This window comes from Rhincodon typus, chromosome 5 (assembly GCF_021869965.1).
Source record: "Rhincodon typus isolate 14 chromosome 5, sRhiTyp1.1, whole genome shotgun sequence".
Taxonomy (NCBI): domain Eukaryota; kingdom Metazoa; phylum Chordata; class Chondrichthyes; order Orectolobiformes; family Rhincodontidae; genus Rhincodon; species Rhincodon typus.
The window spans coordinates 23,317,233-23,337,966 of NC_063336.1; the positions used below are offsets into that span (position 1 = coordinate 23,317,233).

Genomic DNA, 20,734 nt, shown 5'->3' on the forward strand with positions numbered 1-20,734 from the left:
GGGTGTGAGTATTGGATGTTGGGTGAAATGGGCAAGGCCTATCATCAATGCGTATGAATGTAATATAGTTGTGAGCACAGAAATTATTCCTCCCAGTGTGGCTATCAAATGCTTCCAAATTCGGTACATGAAAGCTCCCTACTCAACAAACTTGCCTTTAATCAATCATTAAAACAAGTGCCAAAGTCTCAATAGAGCCACGCCATACTGTAAAATCAACATAATTCAGACATTAATTATCAGGCTGAGGAGACAGCAAGAACTGCAGGTGCTGGAGTCAGAGACAACACAGTGTGGAGCTGGAGGAGCACAGCAGGCCGGGCAGCATCAGAGAAGAAGGAAAGTCGATGTTTCAGGTCGGGAGCCCTTCTTCAGAAATGGGGGAGGGGGAAGGGAGCTGGGAAATAAATAGAGGGAGGAGGGGTGGGGCTGGGGAAACGTAGGTGGGCCGGTGACAGGTGGATGCAGGTAGGGGGTAGTGGCGATTGGTCTGTGGAAAAGGTAGGGTGGATAGGTGGGAGAGAAGATGGACAGATTGCGTCAGGCCAAGGAGACGGGGATGAGAGGGATGTTTGGACATGGGATGAGGCCGGGGGTGGGGAGATTTTAAAACTGGTGAATTCTATGTTCGGGCCAAAAGGGCTGTAGGCTTCCAAGGAGGAATATGAGGTGTTGCTCCTCCGGTTTGCATGTGGCGTCATTGTGGCAATGGAGGAGGCCCAGGATGGACATGTCACCCAGGGAGTGGATGGGGAGGTAAAACGGTTAGTGACTGGAAGATGTCATCGATTATCATGTATAGAGCGCAGATGATCCACGAAACGGTCTCTGAGTCTGCACTTGGTCTCCTTGAAGTAGGAGGACGTCTGGGATGTCCGGGAGTGGAATGCTCCATATTGGGAGCAGAGGCGGAGGAATTGGGAGTAGGGGATCGCATCCTTGCAGGAAAGTGGGTGAGAGGAGGTATAGTCTAGGTAGCTGTGGGAGTCAATGGGCTTGAAATAGATGTCAGTTTCGAGGTGGTCACCAGAGATGGAGACAGAGAAGTCCAGGAAGGAGAGAGAGGTATCAGAGATGGTCCAGGTGAACTTGAGGTTGGGGTGGAAGGTGTTAGTAAAGTTGATGAACTGTTCAAGCTTCTCATGGGAGCACGAGGCAGCACCAATACAATCATCAATGTAATGGAGGAAGAGGTGAGGGATAGTGCTGGTGTAACCGTGGAAAAGAGACTGTTCCAAATATTCTACAAAGAGGCAGGCATAGCTTGCACCTCTTATTTCAAGGACCACAGCGTCCTCCCTCCAGTGATCAAAAATGCCCTCAACCACATCTCTTGCATTTCCCGCACTTCTTCCCTCAAATCGCCTCCCCCCAACAAAAATAAGGACAGAATCCCCCTTGTCCTCACATACCACACCACCAACCTCCACATCCAGCATATCATTCTCCGCCACAACCGCCACCTACAATCCAACCCCACGACCAAAGAGATATTTCCCTCCCCACCCCTATCTGTCTTTTGTAGTGATCGCTCCGCGACTCCCTCATGCGTTCCACTCTCCCCACTAACCCCATCACCCCCGGCACCTTTCCCTGCAACCGCAGGAAGTGCTACACCTGCCCCTACACCACCTCCCCACCTCCATCCAAGGCCCAAAGCAAACCTTTCATATCCGATAGGGGTTCCATCTCCAACTTGGTCTACTGTGTCCGTTCCTTCCGATGTGGCCTCTTCTGCGTCAGTGAGGCTAAGCGCAGACTGGGGGACCATTTTGTGGAGCTTCTGTGCTTTGTACTCAATAATCGGCAACATCTTCCGGTCACGAACCATTTTGCCTCCCCCTCCCACTCCCTGGGTGACATGTCCGTCCTGGGCCTCCTCCAGCGTCACAATGACACCACCCATAAACTGGAGGAGCAACACCTCATATTCCGCCTTGGTAGCCTGCAGCCTGATGGCCTGAACATAGAATTCACCAGTTTTAAAATCTCCCCTCCCCTGGCCTCGTCCCATGTCCAAACCTCCCCCTCATCCCCACCTCCTTGGCCTGACGCAACCTGTTCATCTTCTTCCCCACAAAGATATGTTTTGGAGCATCACAAACCTCTGCCTCACCATCCCCTCCATCTCTGTCTCTCCTGTGGCCATGCATGCAGCTCCAATGTTATCTAACTTGCCCTCCATTATGTACCCACCCCACACCCAATAAGGACAGTCATGACAATGCAGCAGGCTTGGAGGAAGTGTGCCCTATAACCATAAAGCTGTGCTGAGGGCAAAGTAAATTATGTGGGTATTAGAACTTCCTGCCATTCAATGCTGCCGCCCAATGCGATTGGCCAGCTGTACTGGCAGTTCTGGGCACAACGACTACAGAGGCCCCCCACCAGAGCTCTGGAACCGCAGGGGCAGCATGAGAGGGGCTTTGGTTTTGAAGCATGTGAGGATAGGGAGGAAGTTGGGGCTACTACCTTTGACAGGGATGAAGTCCTAAATGTGTGAAGGAAATCTTCCAAGGATAGTATTTTTATAGTATTTATAAGAACTTTGTAAAATAAAAACCAGCTGCCCTCACTTTGCCTGTCGTCCAGATCATTATTGTGGCATTGGCAGTGTAATATTGTGGTCAGTTGAGCTTTTAACGAGTTGAATTGTTCCTTAATTATTTATTTACATGTGGCAGGACTGTGAATTTTGGAAACCCTCACCCCCATTTTATGGGGTGAACTCTGGTGCATACGAGGTGTTGGGCTAGACCCCTACCCTGAATGATATGTACCCGCCCCCACCACAGCACAGAAAACACCTAGCAGGGGTATGTAGTATACAGGCCACCGGGCCTGCTCTCTTCTCAGAGTCCCCGACCTGCTCCTTCACTGGTATCTGTTTGATTAGTAGACTAATATCCACTATGTAGTTTATCTCCGCTGTATATGTATAGTCTAATATCCAACTTGTTTTAGTTCACTCTTTGTTTCTGTAACTGTGACCTAGACCACATGAACACTTTTCATGGCTTAACGACACCTTACCAGAATTATCTTTCTTTTACTTTGTGTTTAAAAGCAGAAAACAGGCTTTTCCATGAAGCATGTATCATGTTAATAACAAGAATGAATTGTGAAAAATTGAGTTTGATTTTATGCTGTGGCCCAGCAGCCGATGACGAAACCATCTCTCGTTTGCCAATTGCCAGAGAAGGTTTTCATCCCATTAGTCTGGTCTGGTTTCAAACCTAGTTCTGAAACGTGGAATTAAATAACTAGCGTGTACCCCTCAGTTTCACTTTCATATCAGTGTTCCATTTCTGTGTTTAAATTCTAATCCATAGATGACTCCAATAAAACATGAATAACTTATGGATAAACAGAAATGAATGATTGAATAGTATTGGTGTAATTGTAAACCACTGCATATAAGTTCTTTCGGAAGTGGATCTGTGCATTTATATACATAATCAGTAGTTCTTCAGTTTTGTTAATAAGGGTCCATTAAATCATCAAAATAAAGATCTGTCCATGGAAAATAATTATATATGCATAATCAGATGCTACAACAGCAAGTTGTATTTATGTAGCATCTTTAGCAAAATACGACACTGAGCTACATATGGAAATATTAGGTCAAACATTTGGAGCATCATAGAGGAGGAAAAGTGGTGGAGAGGTGTAGGAAGAGTATTCTAGGCTGTAGAACCCAGGCAATTGAGGGCACAGCAACCAATGATGATGGAGCACTTGAATTGAAGATGCTCAAGAAGTCAGAATAAGAGAAATGCAGACCTCTCGGGCGGCTGTAAGAGTAGGGGAGAGTACAGAGGTAGGATTGGATGGGTGATGGGATTTAAAACAAGGATGCAAATTTTAAAATCAGGCATTGTTTGACCAGGAACCAATGTAGGTTAGCGCGTATAGGGAAGGGTAGGGGAACTTCTTAGAAGTAATGATATGGCAGTAGGGTTTTGGATAACCCCAAATGGTGGAATTTGGGAGGTGAGTAAACAGGCAACCTAGGCATGAATGAGGCTTTCAGCAGTGGATGAACTCGGGTGGATGGTCAGTGTCACGGAGGTAAAAATGATCATTCCTAATGATAGCACAGATGTTTGGTCAGAATATTATCCTGGGGTCAAATATGAATCCAAATTTGAGAAGAGCCTTGTTTTGTTTCAGGCTGTTGCCAAGGAGAGGGATAGAGTTGCGAGCTAGAGAACAGAGTTTGGAGTGGGGACTGAAATCAATGGCTTCCATCTTCCGATTACTTAATTGGATACTGTTGCACAGTACATCCAAAGCATAAATAATAAGAAAGTAAATTACTTTATTATGTTGTAAAAATGATCATAGAGTAAACCTAATGGAATGCAGCCTTTTTACCTGAAGAGAGATTGGATTTCAAATGTGAGGGTGCAATATTTGTGCTTGAGACCCCATTTGAGCTATTGGATTCAGTTTTGGGCATCACACTGCAGTAACGATACACTGTGCCATACTCTGTTGTACGAAGGCTATTCTCTGGATTCGTATTTCTGGCGCTGTGTCTTCAGGAAGACAAAAATCTCATAAAACCTAAATTGCTGCCGTGTTATAATGATACTTTAAAAAGATAATCAGCACTCCAAAATGTTCACTAATATAAGTGGAGCAAACTTTTTCATTGCATTCTTCTTTCTTCCAGTTTTCTTCCTATTAGAATTCCAAACTGGGTGGGTGTAAATACATCTGGAAGAACAAATCAAAATGTGTGATTAGAAAGGTAGTCCCAAACTGATAATTGTAATCTGTTTCTCGAGGAACATGATTTTCTCAGCTAAATCTTTGCTGCTGCAAACAACCTACTAAGATCAGGCAGCCAACATTATAGAGACTAGGAGTATGGTTTTAGATATTTTAAACAACCTGCTCAACATGTTATGAGACACCCGAACCTAGGGACACCACTGCAAGAGCTATATCACAGCCGTTTTACATGAAATCAAAATAAAGAACTGCCAATGCTGGAGAGTTGAAACAAAAACAGAAAGTGCTGGAGAAATTCAGCAGGTCTGACAGCATCTGTGGAGAGAAAAACAGAGCTAATGTTTCAAGTCCAGTGGACCCGAAACATTAACTCTGTTTTTCTTTCCACAGATACTGCCCGAGCAGCAGTTTTACAGTTTGATAAGGATGTACTTTCACTTGGTCTATCAAGTAGACCTCCTTGCATTTACTCTGCCATTGCATTATGTATGCAAAATACAGACCAACAAAGCAAAATAGTTTAGGAAGTTAGTATTTTCTTTGATTCCTTGCTATTCAAATCAACTAGGTTTGTTTTTAAAATGTGAGACCACTAGTACAAGCTGCTAATATGGAGAGAAATTTTCAATATTCAGAGAAAGGAAATACTTTAGATGGCCATACTAAAGTAACTGCATTTTGTTTTTCAACTTCTGATGATCTTGTTGTCAGCAGCTATTAATTGTTCAGTTACTAGGGCATGTAATTTTTTAAGCCTCAAGTAAATGAACCATTTGATGAAAGCACGAGGATCAAGGAACTAGTGATTACCTCATAAATGATACATGGTTCAGTTCGACATCAGTAACTGAACTTTCTAACATTTAAATGATGAAACCAAATTGGTTTCTCTTTGCAATTGAAATAATTCAAAAATTAAGCTATCCATCAACATTTGTTTTGAAATTGTGACTGATTATGGTTTTTTTTTGCAGATTTGCTTAGTTTTGTTTCTGCTTTTATTACTGGTGGTTCACTTTCGATAGGTTATTAAGACAAGTACTGCTCCACAATGTACAGTTACATCTGAGGTCCATTTATTATTCATGATTCCATGTTATGTTTTTACTCTTAGGAGAAAGTTACTGATGACATCCTGATGACTAACTGGGAGAAGCGGATATTTTTATCCCATGGTGCTTTGCTGGCGAAGAGTTGTCAAGGTGCAATGCAACTGGCGAATCATGACACGGAAGTTCAAGAAATGGCATTTCAGTATGGAAAACACATGTCTTTAGCTCACAAAGTAAGCAGCTTTCCACAATTTGATTAAGATAGATGAACTGGTACAAACATGAATATTTAAGTAAGGATGGAAATTGGTCAGAGTAGTGATTTTGGAATGCAACAGACTGTAAATAAGTTCACCCAAGTGCTTGTCTCTGGTGGAAGTTTGCAAGTCTGAATGTTCTTTTCAATACAGCATGTATTAATTTTAATAGTAATGTCTTCAAGCTGAAGCAGAATGACCCTCTCAATCATCATAGATGTTGAAATTTTCTCGGATGTTCAGCAACTCTCCCAAACAGAAACTGAGACCGCCAGAGGAAATTGTATTTAAAAGATTAGTTACAGTACAGATTGACACTAAAACCACAACTGGACAAAATCTCCCTCTAAGTGTATCTGTGACCGCAGTTAATTATTATTTATGCTATTAATATTCCCATGCTGTCACTCCAGTATAATCTACCTTACCCTCCGGGGCACAATGGAAAATGATTGGATTAACTCATTGTGCTTTCTGTGTAAGCTTCATCATCCCATCATGAGGAATATTCCTTTTGTATTTAAAGAAAAGTTCCAAAAGTAACCAATGAATATCCGATTGACTACATTTGCACATCATTGATCCACATAATAAACGTTTAACTTTTGGAGCCTTCCAATTCTTGTAATTGATGTTGATGCAAGATTGACTCAAGGAAATTTGTTCTCGAGCAGTTTCCGGGGAGGCACTGCATAGTGGTATTATCATTGGATTAATAATCCACAGTCCTAGCGTTTGAATCCCACCATGGAAGATGGTGAAAATTGATTTCGGTAAAAATCTAGAATCGTGATCATGTAGCCATTGCCAATTGTTGGAAAAACACATCTGGTTCACTGTTATCATACACTTGTACAGTGCAGCTTATCGGGTCTGCCATCCTTTAGGGAAGAAAATCTTAACTGGTCTGGCCTACATCTAACTCCAGACAGTTGACCCCTAACTATGCTCTATGCTCAGTTTAACCATAGTGCTACAAAATCTACATGAAGGTATGGAACTGGATAGACCACCCAACATCAACATAGGCAGCAGAACAGTAGCAAGTTCAGCCCTGTCAACAAAGTTTACTAAAATCTGGGGGTTTGTAAGAGCTGTCCTATAGGCCAGCCAAACAACAGCCTGGCACTGATTCAGTGGGTGTGGCTATGTCCCAGACAACACTATCGTCATCCCTGGGTGTGTCTTGTCCCACTGACAGACCAGACCCACCAGAGATGGTGCCACAATCAGGAAGGAAACTGCCTGCTGATTACCATCTACTGCTCGTTGACATCCCCTTCTGCTGGTGAATCAGTCCTCCTGCATGTTAGGAAGCACTGAGAGCACTTGGAGGAAGCACTGAGTGTGGCAAGGACATAGAATGTTACCTGGGTGGGTTATCTTGATGTCCGTCACCAAAGCTTGCTCAGCAGCATCCTACTGAGTGAGCTAGTAAAGACCTAAAAGACGTAGCTGCTCGTCTAGGTTTGCAGCAGGTGGTGAGGAAACCTACAAGATGGAAAAGTGTACATTACTACCTCCTCACCAGTCTGCTTATCACAGATGCATCTGTCAATGATTGTGCCAGGAGGAGTGACCAGTGTGCAGGCACTGTAGGCACAAAGTCTCACCTTCGTGTGGACGATATCCTTCATTGTGTCAAGTGGTGCTACCATTGTGTTAAACAGGACCAACTTAGAACCGATCCATCAACTTAAAACTGAGCATCTGTGAAGTGTTGTGGGACACCAGGATTAGCAGAGCTGTGTTCAACCACAATCTGTAACCTGATGGCCCACCATATACCTCACGCTACTATTACCATCAACCCTAGTTCAATAACGATTGCAGGAGAGCATGCAAGGAGCAACAGCAGAAATAATTAAAAATGAGGTCTGCACCTGGAGAAGCTACAACACAGCGTATTGTTTGGCATGAGCAAATAGACAGGGCTGACCAATCCCACAAACTGTGGATTAAATTTAAACTCAGCAATCCTGCCACATCCAATCATGAATGGTGGCGGAAAATTATACAACTGATGGAAAATGGACACCCCACAAATATCTGCATCTTCAATGAAGGAAGAGCCCAGCAAATCTGTACAAGGGATGAGATTAGAACATTTGTATCCACCTTCAGCATGAATTGTCAAGTGAATAATCCATCTCAGCCTCCTGAGGGCCCCTGCATCACAGATACTAGTCTTTCACCAAGTTGATTTACTCCATATGATATCTAGAAACAACTGAGGGCACTGGAAGCCGCAATATTTAAGCAATAATACTAAAGGCATGTGCTCCAGAAGTCACTATGCCCCTAGCCATGCTGTTCCAGTGCAGCCATAACAGTGTTTTTCACCCGGAATTTTGGAAAACTGTCCAGGAATGTCCTGTACACAAAAAGCAGGACAAATCCAACCCGGCCAATTATCGTCCCATCAGTCTACTCTTGATCATCAATAATGTGATGGAAGGTATCCTTAATAGCGCTATTAAACAGCGCTTGCAAAGGAATAACCTGCTCATTGACACTCAGTTTGGGTTCTCTCAGGGCCACTCGGCTCCGGACACCATTAAAATCTTGGTTCAAACATTGACAAAAGAATTGAATTCCACAGGTGAGCTGAGTGAAGTGACCTTTGACATCAAGGCTATATTTACCCGAGTGTGGCATCAAGGAAATTTCGTGAAACTGGAATCATTGGGAGTTTGGGGGATGAGTGGAACTCTTGCTATTTGAAGTCGTACCTCAACCATAAAGGAAAGTGATTGTTGTAAGTCAACCATCTCAGCCACTGGACATCACTTTGTGAGCTCCTCAGGGTCATGTCCTAGACCCAACCATCTTCCATTACCCTCAACATACACTTACGTCAGCACTGGCATGCTGAGGCAGCAGTTTTTACCATCTCCAAGATGCATTGCGGTAATTCATCCTGGCTCCTTTGACAGCAGATTCCAGACCCATGTGCTCTACCATCAAGAAGGACAAAGGCAGTAGATACTTAGAGCACCATCACTTGGAACTATATAACCATTCCTCACTGTCGCTTTTCTAACAGCGTTATACATAACCCTACACCCCAAGGACTGCAGTAGATCAATAAGGCAGCTCACCACCACCTTCTCCAGCGCAGTTAGGGATAGGCAGTAAATGTTGGCCTAGTCAGCTACACCACGTTCCATTAATGAATAGGGGGAGAAAAAGCACATTTTCCCTTTTCCCTCCTTCAGGAGATTTGGCAGGGTGTAAGTGAATTTAGTCTCCAAGAGTAACAAAAACAGTTAATTCTCTGATTCAATTTTAGGTCTCTTAGCTAAGAACCCAGTAAGTATAATTAATGAGATCAACCTTAAAAGCAGAACTGTCATGAAAGCATGGTAGATTGTGATCAAAAATGTTGTTTCTTTCTTGATATTTGAGGATAGATCTTTCCATATTCTCTAAGTATTGCTTCAGTAACCTGAGAATTCAGTGACAGATTCAGAGTTACAGCATTAGCTTTGTTTTGTCAATCGGTTGCACCGTCTCAAATGCAGTATAATTTTGCTGTAATTTAAGATGGCTGACTTGCCAGTTGCTTTTTAGTATCAGTGTGTTACTATAAGCAGCCTTTGAAGGAGTTGTGCCAGAATTGATGAGCAACCAGGCAATTTCTCCTATTACTTGACTTTGTTTATTCAAAGTAAAACTTATTGGGATGAAATACTGTCTAATCTTGTAATGATGTGAACAAATATGGTAATTTCTAACTAGTTATGTTCTTACACATGACTCTTTATTATACAGTGTCAGATTAATCACTTATTCTATTAGCATAATTTATTCCGGCATTGAGAATTCATGCTAATAAAATGTTCTGTCGCTTATATTTTGTTGGGTTTGTTAATTTACTTATTTTTCAGCTCCTACTTGTTATGGATCAGAGAATTAGAACTTAGAGTTGAAGCCATCCACTCCTCCATTAATCATCGAATCCCTTGTACTGTTAAGGATGCATGCTGAATGGTCAAAGCTCCTCTTAAGGCCAAGTGACGTTATGCACTTTGCGTTTACACAATATCCATCTGTAATTTATCATTCTATTTCGGATGTACCCCTACTGTGTTCCACTTTGCCCATTAGTGATATTTGTTTATAAGGACTGAATTCTATTTAGTAAATTATTGGCTACCTCCCATAAAGAGTTTCTGACAAGTATTACACTTTCTTGACTTCAAGGACAGCTTTCTATTTAAGCAAAGTAGCAGCTGTCGCAATATAGAGCAAGACTTTTTTTTCCGGACAAGCATGCTAAGTTGTGCTTGGCCTACCCTATTGGTACCAGGAATAATGGCCTAAATAAGTTTGTTCTGTTCCGTATGCAATGCACTTTAGCAGAAGAAAACTGTTTTAGATACTTTGAATAAACTAGAACAAATTCCGTCCTGCATTATGAGAACATTGTATGAATTTATTAGGTACAATATTACAAATTATACTAGTCTAATTCCCTTGGTGTAAATAAATACATAGTTTACATCTGGCTGCCTGAATGGAATTTCCTTATTTTGTTAGGTTTAGGAGAGAATAGTCTTGAGGATTGCCAATAGGCCTCAATTGAGCTCTTAACTTTGTAGTGTTTAACAAACATTTTTATTTTTTGTGCTTGATATGACTGCACACACTTAAAAGTTTTACTACCTGACATCGATTATATTGGGGGCCGCACAGGCTTATTCATAAAATATTGCTAATTGAATAAATAACAGATACTTACCAAGGATTAGCACCTTTGCTTTCACATGATTCTTGATCTATTAACAAGCAAAAGAACAAGAGTTGAGAAAAGCATTCTAAATCCACTTTTTTTAAACCCATCTCTAGTGAAAATCCATATTGCGCTTTATTATTTATAAAATTTCCAAATGGTTACAGCACAGAAAGAAACTATTTGGCCTACCATGTCCATGGAAGAATGACACACCTAGGCCTACACCCATGCCATTCTCCTACAGCCCCGCACTTTTTTATTAACATAATCATTCTCTTTGCCCTTGAAAGCTTCAGTTTAGTCTGTGTTCATCTGACCCTCCAGCAGAGCATTGAAATTCTAATTACTCACCGGATAAAGAGACTTTTCCCCGTGTCACCGTCATTTCCTTTGCCAAATACCTTAAATTGTTTCCCTCTGGTTCTCAGCCCTTCTCCTAACAGGGACAGTTTCTCCTTATAAATAAGAGAATATCTTCTCCAGTTCCTGTGTTCAGACTCTGCCTGACTTTGAACTTCTCCATCAGATATCTTAATATTCTCTTCTCTAAAGAGAACAGCCCCAATTTCTCCAGTTTGTCCATTTAACTCAAGTACTTCATCTCTGGAGCCATTCTTTGCTGCGCTCTCTCTAATGCTTTTACATTCAAGTGTGGTGTCCAAAATTGGACACAGTGCTTCAGTTGATGCTGATCCAGGAATTTATGTAGATTCATCATAATTTCCTTGCTCTTGCACTATTTATAAAGGTTAAAATCCTGTTTGCTTTTTGAGTCACTTTCTCAAATTGCCCTGCCACCTTTAGTGACTCGTGCACATATACACCCAGGTCTGTCTGCCCCACAATTCCCTTTAGAATTGTGCCCTTTGTTTTACCTTGCGTCTGCTCATTCTCCTTACAAAGTGAATCACTTCACACTTCTCCACATTAAATTTTATCTGGCAGTTTTCTGCAGATTCCATCAGCCTGTTCAGGCTTCCTCTTGAACTTTGTCACTACCCTTCACAGTTCTCAATACCTTTGAAGTTCTCTGTAATCTGCAAATATTGAAATTGTGTCCCATGCACCAAACTAGATAATTCATCTCGTTCAAAAAACAGAAAAAAATGTTGTCATGACTCTGGGAACATCCTTTATATCTTCCCACAGTCTGTATTCTGACAATCACTATGTTTCCACTGTCTCTTTTATTCCATGGGCCTCAACTTTGCTCACGAGGCTATTCTGTGGCACTTTGTCAAATACCTTTTAGAAGTCTATGTACACTACATCAACCACATAACACTCAGCTGTACTCACTGTTGCTTTATCAAAATAACTCCAAAATATCAGTTAAACTTGATTTGCCCTTAACAAGTATGTGCTGGCATTCATCAAAATTCCACATTTTCCAAGTGCTTGTTAATTTTGTTTCGAAATTATGATTTTGAAAAGCCTCCTCACCAGTGACTGGGCTTCTACTTCTACCATTTTAATTTACCCTTACAACCCTCAAAAATTCTTTGTTTCCCTTACCTGCTTCTCTTCTGATAACTAAATATGTTGAGAGCGTATACATTTTATAGAAATGGAGTACAGTTTGCCTGAAACATCATCTCCTTCAAAGTAAGCCTTTGCACTGAAACAAATTGGTTGATATTGTTATATGAGCAATCTAACACTGTTTGACTTCAATGCAAAAATAATGAATCACTTGCAATTTTGATTTAAGTGCAGACTCTATTACACCGTAAGAAAGAGCCTATTCATTCTTGTAAAGATTACAGAAGTGTTTTTCTGACTACCAATGGGAGCAGAATTTACTATTGCATGTTGTATTATATTTATAGTCTGATTGTTGGATGACTGTGCTTTCAAATTTTTAAGAAGAAATGAATGACAATTTACCACAAACCCTGTTGAAGTGCATCAGGTGTGCCTTATTGAGTCTGCTGACCATGTGGTTGTTAGCCTAATATTTCTAATCAATGAGTAATTTTTATAGATAGTTTAGCTTCTTAGCTCTGGTATGCATTTAGTAAGAGAACACAAAGGGTAAGTCTGTCTTACAAAAATGCATCCATTTACTACAAAATGTTGACAACTATCAGTCAAACAGTCTAGAATTCTGATTGTGCAGTTAATAAATAATGACGTGACAGGCTGACCCAATTTGCAATGCAAATAAGGTAATTGTACCACTAATCTCGTAAAATTGTACGATTAAGTTTCCACAGAAATTAATGGTGGGAGATATTAATTTTATAAGACTGGACATTTGAATGAGTAATAATTCATAAGCACTGAAATTGACTTTAAAGTACTCTGAAAATAATCAAACCAGGATAGGCTATAAATTGGAGATTGCAGATACAGGTGTCAAAAATGCCTGCGGGAAGTATTGGGAGGCACTTTGTCATTGTTGTGGTCACTGCATCTTGTCAGGCCTGAATTACCTGAAGGGCATGTTTGGCCTGCATGCAACCACAGGGGTAGGTGAGAGAAAAGTTGAAGTGCACCCTCCCATACAAAAGAATTGATCGACCTTGAACTGGAAGCTACTATATATAGACGTGATGCATATTCAAAATACTTGGGGATGGTGGGCAAATCAATCCTTGAAACATCACAAGTAGCTGCAGAAAAGGAGACAAGTGGGAAAAATTCAAAGAATGTCAGTCCTGTGTAATGTTACCAATGTGACGGTTCCTCCATTGTCTAGGACTGAACCGTTACAGAGGCAAGGCTCTTGAGAGGGAAAGCATGCAGGGTTTGATTAGAGGAGCAGTGAGCATGAGAGAGACCGAATCTGTGAAGTGTTCCTCCTTCAGTTGGAAATGTTACTGTCCCGTGCTGGGTATTCTGGCTTTATTAATCACAGATTCCCTAGCTGAACATCTCGCTGCTCCTTCAGAAATGGACTCTGATGAGAGGAGCAGCAAGAGTGGGAAGGAGGAATCTGTATGATTGGAGAAGCTGTAGCTGCAGCGTGTGTATGTGAGAGAGAGACAGGAGAGAAACAAGCCAAGATGGCAGCAGACCCGGTGCAAATAATGTGATTCTGGCTGTATCTGTCAGAGATGGAGAAAAGGAGGGAATGTGGGAAGGATGGAGAGATCAAGAGACAATGAGGTAAGAGAGGGCCAAGGACACATCTTGGGGTGAGCGTGTGAAAGAGAAAATATAGGCAACAGGCAACATTGCTTACTTTCACATAAATAAGTGAAATAAGCTGTGTACAATTCCCCATTTTTTAAAAAATAAAATCTTTATTTTTCCATCTAAAACTCCTTTCCACATCTGGCTTTCAACTGTACAATAGCAAATAGCCAAAGAAACAAATTCAAATTCTTTTCTCTATGTGTTCAATAATGTTTTGAGGTGGACAGAACTTATTTCCCATTCGTTCATGGGATGTGGGTCTCACTAGGCCCCCTAATTGCCTAGAGGACAGTTAAGAGTCAAACATGTTGCTGTGAGTCTGCAGTCACCTGTTGCGTCAGTCCAGGTAAGGATGGTAGATTTCCTTCCCTAAATGTCAGTTGTGACCCAGGTGGGTTTTTACATGGATCAACAATGGACATGGGCCAGATTTTACTGAATTCAAATTCCACCATCTGCCATTATGGGATTCGAAACCATGTGCCCAAAACATTGGCCGAGGGTTCTGGATTGCTAATCCAGTGACATTACCACTATGCCACTGTGTCCCTTACAGTTTATAGTAGGGTGGTAGGGTGGAGGGATAAAAAATATTGTGGGAGAAATGGAATTTTATTTCTTCAATTTTTTTTAATAGATTAATTTTAATTCATTTGTTCAAGTGATGTGGATCTTGCTGGCTAGGTCAGCATTTGTTGCCCTTGAGATGATGTTAGTGAGCTGTGTTCTCAAATTAGCTGTCTGTTGGGAGCAGGAGCACCATAGTGTTGTTAGGAAGGGAATTCCAGAATTTTGACCCAATTACAGTGAAACTACGGCAATGTAGTTCCATAGAAGTCAAGATTGTGTTTACCTTGGAGGGAAATTTATGTTGCTGCTGTACAAATATGTGCTGGTATACAAGTTTTCTTTGGCTGTCATTGTACTGTTTTCTCTTATTGTTAATACAAGTTTTGATGTGTGGAAAAAGTTAGGAGTTTAATTAATCCAGGCTTTGAGTTTGCTTAATATCAGCCACTGGAGGAAGAACGACAGTGAATGAAGGAAAACTGTTTAACTGTTGGATTCACGGCTACCTAGCCAACATTCCATTTCCATCATATATCCTTTAATGGGGATGCAGAATGAATGTACAAATTCCTGCTTCAAGAACAGTTAAGTTTCTAGCTTAAATCTTTAGATCGAAGGAGACCCTGGAAACCAAAAATCATCCCCACAAATTCTCTCTACCAATTTTCACTGACACAGTTATCTTGTTCACAATTATGGAATTCTTTCAGTTTGAATCCTTATTACCACGAAGTAGTGGTTTTGAGCTGCTGACTGACTGAAGTTTTGTTATATATTTCATTTTATTCTTGATGGATAATATTTTTGAAAAACTGTCATATTCACTCTTTTAAATCCTCACGATTTGCATTTTATTGTTATGACTTTGTAGCTGAACTCTGACCTTCAGCCATTTGTTGCGGAAACCTCCTGTGACACGATGCCTTTTTGTCTGAACTCTGCCCCAGTCATCTTACATCAGGAGGCTTCGGGTCGAGACGTTTGGATTAATCAACTTAAAAAGGTATGGTTCATGGGGCATTTTCAGGTTATGTTATCAAACTGTAAAGTGAAAGTTATGAACGCAGGTCTAATTAGAAAGTGGCAGCAGACCTTGCTGGAAGTCAAATCTGAAAATTCTATTTCAAATCTGAGACCAAACCTGCTAAAGCTTGAAGTTCTGGTTAGGAATTTAGCTGGCTCTTAACTTTTACTGTTTGTTTCCTTATTCACTCGATATATTGCTACAGGAATGTATTTCCCTTATCTTGAAGATTTAAAACGCGATGGTAGGGGACATTGAACAATATGCAGTCCCTTTAGAATCTTTCAAACATTAGACTCGTTCAGACTAACCCACTCACTCATTCAATTTTCTCCGTTCCATAAGGCGCTGACTCTTAAATGTGGATCAGTAACATGGGCAACAGGTGGGTTTGCTGAAATGACCACTCATCACTTGAGAACCTAGAGAGTAAGTGGTAAACAGGCTGTTTGACTGCGAGGAGCCTCACGATGGAGTTCCTTAACAAACACTTTAAAAGTCAATCAGGAACAGGAAATCTGCCTGATTTTTCTTTATATTAACCTCAGTAATATCATGCCATTTGGTAATATGTGGAAACTTTGGAGTCGGTGTTATGCCTGTGTATGCACAAAATTGTGCAAGGATGGTTGTGGCTAAGTCATTCCCCAGGATGCATGGGTTTAAAGAAACTGGAAAATAGGGGGCAAATGAGAAATAATTTTTCACAGCAAGTTACGGTTAGAAATGTACTGCTTGAAAGTGCAATTGAAGCAGATTAAGTAGTTACATAAATCCATGAATGCATGAAAATTACAAGCCAATGGGGAAAGAGCAAAGGTTCAGACTAATTGGATAACTCTTTCAAGGAGTCTGCACAGCCATGATGGCTGAATGGCCTCCTCCTGTGCTGTGTCATTCTGTGATTAAATCTGAATATGTCCCAGCTGACATCAGGTAATTATCCACACCCTGACCCTCATAAATTTTCAATCCTTATTGATGTAACTTCCTTAACATATTAAATGATCCAATCAAAACTTTATCAAACAAGGCTTGCTGCAATAGTAACAAATAATTGAAGGGTCGTCCCTGAACCAAATTTCAACATTGTCCCATTATTGAAACCAAAAGGAACTTGGATCTTGTTTCCTTTGGTTTTCACTGATGTTTCAAACTTGTTATTTAAAAAATCTTACTCTCAAAATGGAAGTCAAAATGTAGACAAGATGTCTACTTTTGAATCCCTTTGAAGGGGACAAAGTATGTTGACATGTTAATATATTGATTTGAACAGCCTTCAAGAAAAGGGCTACTTACTGCCACTCGGAAAATCAATTAAATTAGGAGCATTTTGCTCCAGGTGTGAATGGGGTGCAGTTAATGTGTATTGCAGTTGAAATGTTGTCACAGTTGCCCAGGCATAGGCTACATTCATTTAGAATACTCCTAAATGTCCACTTACCTGTGTTTATAGCTAGCTTGTCAATATTGTGGTACTGACTAAACTGATTTGAAAGCCAAAAGTTTACCGCATGTTGTAGAAATGATCAGGTGCTCAGTAAGGAGATTATCAGTCAAGACCCAGACCATGTTCTTGAGGAGCTGGACTGACATCCTCTATCCCTTTTCACTGTCAGCTCAGAATCTCTGAAGATGCTGGGGATGTAGCTCACAAGGGCTGAGATGTGTACTAAGAAATGGAAGGAGTGGATAAGAACTTGGTCATCAAAGATGAGGTGCTCTTGGTGTTGCTGTTTGTGACACAGGTCTGGCCCATCCTTCACTCCTGCCTTGTGGTGACCACCAGAAGCATCGTCTGCTTTATCTGGTGGTCAGTGATGGGTTGCGTTCGCAAGGACATGATGTATAAACCCCTAGATAAAGGAAGAGACAATGCATCCGACATAACCCTCATTTTAATGGCCACCTTTGTCTACAGCTGCTTTAAGCTGTCAGTATACAAACACAGAGTACGTGTCTGACCCAGTGAAATGAAGAATATGTCTGACCCATTGCTATGGACCACTCCAAGTGGTAAGACCATGCTATATCAGCTGTCCCTTTTGCAGAAAAACTTCTTTGATCACAAGTCTATCCAGTGGTCAGTGTGTATAATCCTCAAGGCCTTGTGGAAAAAGGAGATGGTAGATCCTTTATAATGGCTCTTCAAACAGACTGTCAAAGTAATTTGGTAGAATGAATCACCACCAGGACTTGCAAACAAGCACCAAAGTGTAGCTTGGCTGGTGATTAGAAAGGTCCTTCTCATTAGATCCTTCCAACATGCTTGGACTCTCCTCTATAGATTGCCGTCCAGGTGACTGTGGGGTGGGGTGAAAAGACTGTTGTCCATGCCCTTGTGGAATTAATATTTGCAAAGAAGGTCTGTAAAGAAATGCAGTGGGTTTTGTTGAACTTCATTCCAAACTGCTTTGTGACACGAGGCTTTGTGCTCTACAGACTGTACCCAGGGATGCCCACTGAGACAACCATCAATGGCACCTGGGCTTTCATTGATTCAGTGAAAGATTCAATTTGTCTGCTCAAGATCTGATTGCAAAGCATTTCCTTGACTGAGTTTTGCAGTCTGGCATGCTCCAAGGTGTTACACACTGACCACTGTCTGACAGACTTGTGATCAAAGATGGTTTTCTGTGTAATACGACAGGTGATACAGCATGGTCTTAACACTTGGAGTGGTTCGACATATCCTTCCTAACAGTGGTGCAAGACGACCTGCTGATGGACAGGCTGAAGTTTGGTGCAGTTGCTGCAGACGAACATCAGAAAGGTTCACCGCAAGGCCTCTTGGCCATAGTACACCGAGGGGCTGGACGCTATAGAACCCTTTGGGCTGTGTGCTTACAAAGAATGAATGTTGTGAATCAGGAGTATTGAAAATATAGTTTTCATTAATTTGTGGGATGTGAACATCACTAGCTTGGACTTCATTTATTACCCATCTGTAGCTGCCCTTGAGAATGTCATCATCAGCTGTAGTCCATTTTATATAAGTACCCCGACAATACCATTAAGGAGGATGTTCCAGGATTTTGACACAGCGACACTGAAGGAATGACATTTGGATGGTGAGAGGCTTGGATGGGAACTTGCAGTTGCATTTGTAAATAGTACATACCGCTGCTACTGAGCACTGATTGGACAGAGTGAACATTTGGAGTTGTGAGCAGTTTGCTTTGTCCTGGCTGGTGTCTAATTTGACTGCCATCCAGGCAGGTGGGGAGTATTCTATCACAGTCCTGACTTGTGCCTTGTCAATGATGGACAGGCTTTGGGGAGTTATTCCCCGTAGTATTCTGACCTGTTCTTATCACCACAGTTATTTATTTGAGTGGTCTAATTTAAGTTTTAGTCAATGGTAAGTCCCCAGGACTTTGATCGTGGGGGATTCAACAATGGTACTTCCATTGAATGTTAAGGGATTCTGTCTTATTGAAGAAGGTAATTACCTTGCACTTGTATTGCATGACCTGACTTGCCACTTGTTAGCCCAAACCTGGTCAAGATCTTGCTGCATATGCACATAGACTGCTTCAGCACCCGAAGAGTTATGAATGGTACTGAATGTTGTGCAATCATCAGTGAGCATTATAACTGCTGATCTTATATTGGAGGGAAGGTTGTTAAAGCAGCTGGAAATGGTTGGGGCGAGGATACTCCCCAGAAATGTCCTGGAGCTGAAATGTCTGATCTTCTCCAACCACAAACATCATCCATTGTTCCAGGTATTGAGACATCTCGGAGTGAATTTTATATCAATTGTACTTTCTGTAATTTCCAATTTGAAATGTTTTGGCCTTGGGCTAAATACTTAATATGGAACGGATTTTGCAAATATTAAGTCTATTACAAACGTGTTACACGGAAAATGATATGAGACAGGATGAATTTTATTGCAAATTCTGTAATATTAAATCAAAATGTTTTGTATTGTATTTTTACAGATTTTATAAAAATGCTATTTTTCAAGAATAAAAGTTATGGTTTCAGGAAATCAGTGTCTACCTAACTCAGAATCAGTCTTTTTATGTCAGTCACTTTTTCTTGTAAGAATGTCTATTAACACCAATACAAAGCATAATATTGTCTTGTGACTCAAATGGATTGCACCACCACCTTCTCAAGAACAACTAGAGATGGGCCATAAATGCTGACCCAGCCAGCGATGCTTGCATCCCATGAATTATTTTTTATAGGGAAAATTATTTACACTGATCTTTGCATCTGTTGCTGGAGGACATAAATTTAAGATGATCACTAAAATGAAGAAGATTAGAGGGCATGGAATATTTTGCCAGAATCGGTGGCTTAAATCAAGAAATCAAAATCTGGGGAAAGATGGGGCTAAATGGATATCCCTCTGGGAGAGCTGGCACAGTTTCATTGTGTCAAATGGCAGACTCTGCTGCTGCAAAATTCTATGGTATAGAAAGTGCTGAGTTGTAAAAGTGGAGAAGTAGTTTGAAATTGCAGCATATGTGGAAATGTAGCGGAATTTTCGAAACTGGTTTATTTAGATTGTTCTATTTGAATTTATTTGCGAGACTGCTTAATGTTTAGTCTTATTTCAAGCAATGGTCAACCTTGCTATATGTAGCAAAGATAATAAAACTAGTGTGTGCTTCAGAGATAGCAGGAACTGCAGATGCTGGAGAATCTGAGATAACAAGGTGTAGAGCTGGATGAACACAGCAGGCCAAGCAGCATCAGAGGAGCAGGAAGGCTGACGTTTCAGGCCTAGACCCTTCTTCAGAAATGGGGGGAGGGGAAGGGGGTTCTGAAATAAATAGGGAGAGAGGGGTAGGTGGATAGAAGATGCATAGAGGAGAAGATCGGTGGAGAGGAGACAGACAGGTCAAAGGGGCGGGGATGGAGCCAGGAAAGGTGAGTGTAGGTGGGGAGTTAGGGAGGAGATAGGTCAGTCCAGGGAGGACGGACAGGTCAAGGGGGTGGAATGAGGTTCGTAGGTAGGAGATGGGGGTGGGGCTTGAGGTGGGAGGAGTGGAAAGGTGGGAGGAAGGACAGGTAAGGGAGGCGGGGACGAGCTGGGCTGGTTTTGGGATGCGGTAGGGGGAGGGGAGATTGTGAAGCTTGTGAAGTCCACATTGATACCATTGGGCTGCAGGGTTCCCAAGCGAAATATGAGTTGCTGTTCCTGCAACCTTCGGGTGGCATCGTTGTGGCACTGCAGGAGGCCCAGGATGGACAT

General features: G+C 41.4%; 1 protein-coding gene across 1 annotated transcript in view; it reads left to right on the top strand.

Moving 5' to 3' along the window:
• Positions 1–20,734, top strand: part of pdss2 (prenyl (decaprenyl) diphosphate synthase, subunit 2) — a 215,125-nt gene that overhangs the window by 163,782 nt on the left and 30,609 nt on the right. The window contains exons 5-6 of the mRNA XM_048596699.1: positions 5,855–6,025; positions 15,370–15,501. Coding sequence (XP_048452656.1) covers positions 5,855–6,025; positions 15,370–15,501 — 303 coding nt within the window. The remainder of the gene's footprint in view (positions 1–5,854; positions 6,026–15,369; positions 15,502–20,734) is intronic.